This window comes from Malaclemys terrapin, chromosome 2 (assembly GCF_027887155.1).
Source record: "Malaclemys terrapin pileata isolate rMalTer1 chromosome 2, rMalTer1.hap1, whole genome shotgun sequence".
In the NCBI taxonomy this organism is placed as follows: domain Eukaryota; kingdom Metazoa; phylum Chordata; order Testudines; family Emydidae; genus Malaclemys; species Malaclemys terrapin.
This window is the reverse complement of record NC_071506.1, coordinates 206,330,985-206,335,105: the sequence shown is the minus strand read 5'-3', so window position 1 is coordinate 206,335,105 and position 4,121 is coordinate 206,330,985. Positions and strand designations below refer to the sequence as shown.

General features: G+C 51.5%; 1 protein-coding gene across 1 annotated transcript; it reads right to left on the bottom strand.

Moving 5' to 3' along the window:
* Positions 1-1,540: 1,540 nt before the first annotated feature.
* Positions 1,541-3,454, bottom strand: LOC128832306 (SRRM2 protein homolog rsr-2-like). The gene is made up of 2 exons (XM_054019577.1): positions 3,221-3,454; positions 1,541-2,141 (listed from the first exon to the last, which is right to left on the bottom strand). The coding sequence occupies exons 1-2, from the start codon at positions 3,234-3,236 to the stop codon at positions 1,615-1,617; spliced, it is 543 nt and encodes a 180-aa protein (XP_053875552.1). The 5' UTR covers positions 3,237-3,454; the 3' UTR covers positions 1,541-1,614.
* Between the last annotated feature and the right edge of the window lie 667 nt (positions 3,455-4,121).

Below are 4,121 nucleotides of genomic sequence, written 5' to 3'. Positions count from 1 at the left end.
TCGCGCCTTTTTTCCTGGGTGAGTGAACACTGCAGACTCCATACCACGGCAAGCATGGAGCCCGCTGAGCTCAAGACAGCAGTCATGAACATTGTAAACACCTCGCGCGTTCTCGTGGAGTTTATGCTCAGCCAGGACCAGAAAAACGAGGCGAGGAGGCAGCGGCGGCGGCAACGCAGCGACAAGCATGATGAGGACATTGACATGGACATGGACACGGACACGGATACAGAATTCTGTGAAACCACGGGCCCCGGTGCTTTGTTGTTAATGGGGCAGATTCTATCCATGGAACGCCGATTCTGGGCAAGGGAAACAAGCACAGACTGGTGGGACCGCATAGTGTTGCAGGTCTGGGACGATTCCCAGTGGCTGCGGAACTTTCGCATGCGTAACGGCACTTTCATGGAACTTTGTGACTTGCTGTCCCCTGCCCTGAAACGCCAGAATACCAAGATGAGAGCAGCCCTCACAGTTGAGAAGCGCGTGGCGATAGCCCTGTGGAAGCTTGCAACGCCAGACAGCTACCGGTCAGTCGGGAATCAGTTTGGAGTGGGCAAATCTACGGTGGGGGCTGCTGTGATGCAAGTAGCCAAAGCAATCACTCAGGTGCTGCTACGACAGTTAGTGACTCTGGGAAATGTGCAGGCTATAGTGGATGGTTTTGCTGCAATGGGATTCCCTAACTGTGGTGGGGCGATAGACGGAACCCATATCCCTATCTTGGCACCGGAGCACCAAGCCACCGAGTACATAAACCGCAAGGGGTACTTTTCAATGGTGCTGCAAGCACTTGTGGATCACAAGGGACGTTTCACTAACATCAACGCGGGCTGGGCGGGAAGGGTTCATGACGCTCGCGTTTTCAGGAACACTACTCTGTTTAAAGGGCTGCAGCAAGGGACTTACTTTCCGGACCAGAAAATAACCGTTGGGGATGTTGAAATGCCAATAGTTATTCTTGGGGACCCCGCCTACCCCTTAATGCCATGGCTCATGAAGCCGTACACAGGCAGCCTGGACAGGAGTCAGGAGCTGTTTAACTACAGGCTAAGCAAGTGCAGAATGGTGGTAGAATGTGCATTTGGCCATTTAAAAGGTCGCTGGCGATCATTATTGACTCGCTCTGACCTCAGCCAAAGAAATCTCCCCATTGTTATTTCTGCTTGCTGTGTGCTCCACAATCTCTGTGAAAGTAAGGGAGAGACCTTTATGGCGGGGTGGGAGGCTGAGGCAAATTGCCTGGCTGCTGATTACGCGCAGCCAGATACCAGGGCGATTAGAAGAGCACACCAGGAAGCGCTGTGCATCAGAGAATCTTTAAAAACCAGTTTCATGACTGGCCAGGCTACAGTGTGAAATATCTGTTTGTTTCTCCTTCATGAAAACCCGCCCCCTTTATTGACTCATTTTCTATAAGGAACCCACCCTCCTCCTTCCCCCAGCTTTCTTTCAAACCAAATAAAGTCACTATCATTTAAAAATCATTTATTCTTTATTAATAGATTAGAAAAAGAGGGAGGGAACCCGGGTGGTATTTGGGAGGAGGATTGCTGGGAAGGAAAAAGCCACAAAGAAAAGGTTAAAAAAATGACAGCCTTTTGCATGGGCTGTCTACTGGGGTGGAATGGGAAGGTGTACGGAGCCTCCCCCCCCCCGTGTTCTTACACGTCTGGGTGAGGAGGATACGGAACATGGGGAGGGGGGAGGGTGGAACAGGGGCTGAAGCGGCAGTCTGTTTTCCAGCAGCCGTTCCTGAAGCTCCACCAGACGCCAGAGCATGTCTGTTTGCTCACGCAGCAGCCCCAGCTTTGCATCCTGCCTCCTCTTGTCTTCCTGCCGCCACCTCTCATCTCGAGCGTCTCTCCTCTCCTCACGTTGGTCCCTCCTCTCCTCACGTTGGTCCCTCCTGTCCTCACGTTGGTCCCTCATGTCCTCACGTTGGTCCCTCCTGTCCTCACGTTCACTGGCTTCTTTCCTATACTTTGAAACTGTTTCCTTCCACTCATTCAGATGAGCTCTGTCACTGCGGCTGGATTCCATAATTTCAGAAAATATCTCGTCTCGCGTTCTCTTCTTACGACGCCTTATCTGTGATAACCTTCGGGATGGAGGAGGGAGGCTTGAGGAATTTGCAGCTGCTGTAGGGAGGGGAAAAAAGAGAGAATTGTTTAAAAAGCTACATTTTGCAGAACAATGCTTATACTCTTTCACGGTGACCAACACTATTCACATTACATAGCACATGTGATTTCTGTGCAAGGTCGCATTTTGCCTCTTAATGCTGAGTGCCTGTGGCTTTGCTGCTAGAGATCACAGGTCTGGGCAACAGAATTCGGCTTGCATGCGGCCATGGTAAGCCATTGTCTTACAGCTTCTGCGCCCTCCTTTCCCACATACCAAGCATAGCCTGTAGAGTGCTGCGGTTTTTCTGTTAACATTCAGCAGCAGCAGCAGCAGCAGAAAACAAACTAACCACCCCCCCCTCTCGCCATGAATTCTCTGGGATGATCGCTGTACCCCTCCCCCCCACCGCGTGGCTGGTATCAGGGAAGATCCCTGCAGGCACCAAACTAACCACCCCCACCCCGCCGACGCCCCCCTCCCGCCATGAATTCTCTGGGATGATCGCTGTACCCCTCCCCCCCACCGCGTGGCTGGTAACAGGGAAGATCCCTGCTAGCCAAACGCGAAAAACTCAGGGCCAATTTCCCATCTGTGCTTGGCTAACTGCAGGGAAGGATTTATTTTCCGCCACAGGCAAACAGCCCAGTAGGAACGGCCACCTCTGTCCCCTTAATTAAGTTCCCGTATTTCAACCAGGTTACCAGGAGTGATGTCACTCTCCTGAGGATTACACAACAAGATAAAGAACGGATGTTGCTTGAATGCCAGCAAACACCGGGACCATACGCTGCCAGGCTTTGTCAGGCAATGATACCAGATTACTTGCTGCAAGCATGGCGTGGTCAAGTGTCCTACCATGGAGGAGGGAATAAGGATGCACTGCCCAGAAACCTTCTGGCAAGGCTTTCGGAGTACCTCCAGGAGAGCTTCATGGAGATGTCCCTGGAGGATTTCCGCTCCATCCCCAGACACGTTAACAGACTTTTCCAGTAGCTGAACTGACCGCGAATGCATCCCAAGTCCTCAGGGCAAAGTAATCATTAAAAACCGTTTGCTTTTACAACAAGTTTTATATTTTAAAAGGTAAACTCACCTGAGGTCCCTTCCATGGGGTCAGAGTCTTGGGTACTGGCTTGGGAGGCTTGGGAGGGTACTTCAGTCAGGGTGAGAAAAAGATCCTGGCTGTTGGGGAGAATGGAGTGCTGTGTGCTCTCTGCAAGCTCATCCTCATCCTCCTCCTCCTCCTCTCCCCCATCGGCAGAATCCTCAGGCGTCGCTGATGAGACTATCCCCGACCCAGAATCCACGATCACAGGTGGGGTAGTGGTGGCAGCCCCCCCTAGAATTGCATGCAGCTCGGTGTAGAAGTGGCATGTCCGCGGCTCTGACCCGGAGCGACCGTTTGCCTCCTTTGTTTTTTGATAGGCTTGTCTGAGCTCCTTGACTTTCACGTGGCACTGCTCAGAGTCCCTATTGTGGCCTCTCTCCATCATGCCCTTGGAGATTTTTTCAAAAGTTTTTGCATTTCGTCTTTTAGAACGCAGTTCTGCAAGCACTGAATCCTCTCCCCATACAGCGATCAGATCCAGTACCTCCCTCACGGTCCATGCTGGTGCTCTTTTTCGATTATCAGCCTGCATGGTTACCTGTGCTGATGAGCTATCTGTGGTCACCTGTGCTCTCCACGCTGGGCAAACAGGAAATGAAATTCAAATGTTCGCGGGGCTTTTCCTGTCTACCTGGCCAGTGCATCCGAGTTTAGATTGCTGTCCAGAGCGGTCACAATGATGCACTGTGGGATAGCTCCCGGAGGCCAATACCATCGAATTGCGGCCACACTAACCCTAATTCGAAATGTTAAAATCGATTTTGGCGCTACTCCGCTTGTCGGGGTGGAGTACAGAAATCGATTTAAAGGGCCCTTTACATCGAAATAAATAGCGTCGTTGTGTGGACGGTTACAGGGTAAATTCGAATTAAAGCTGATAAATCCG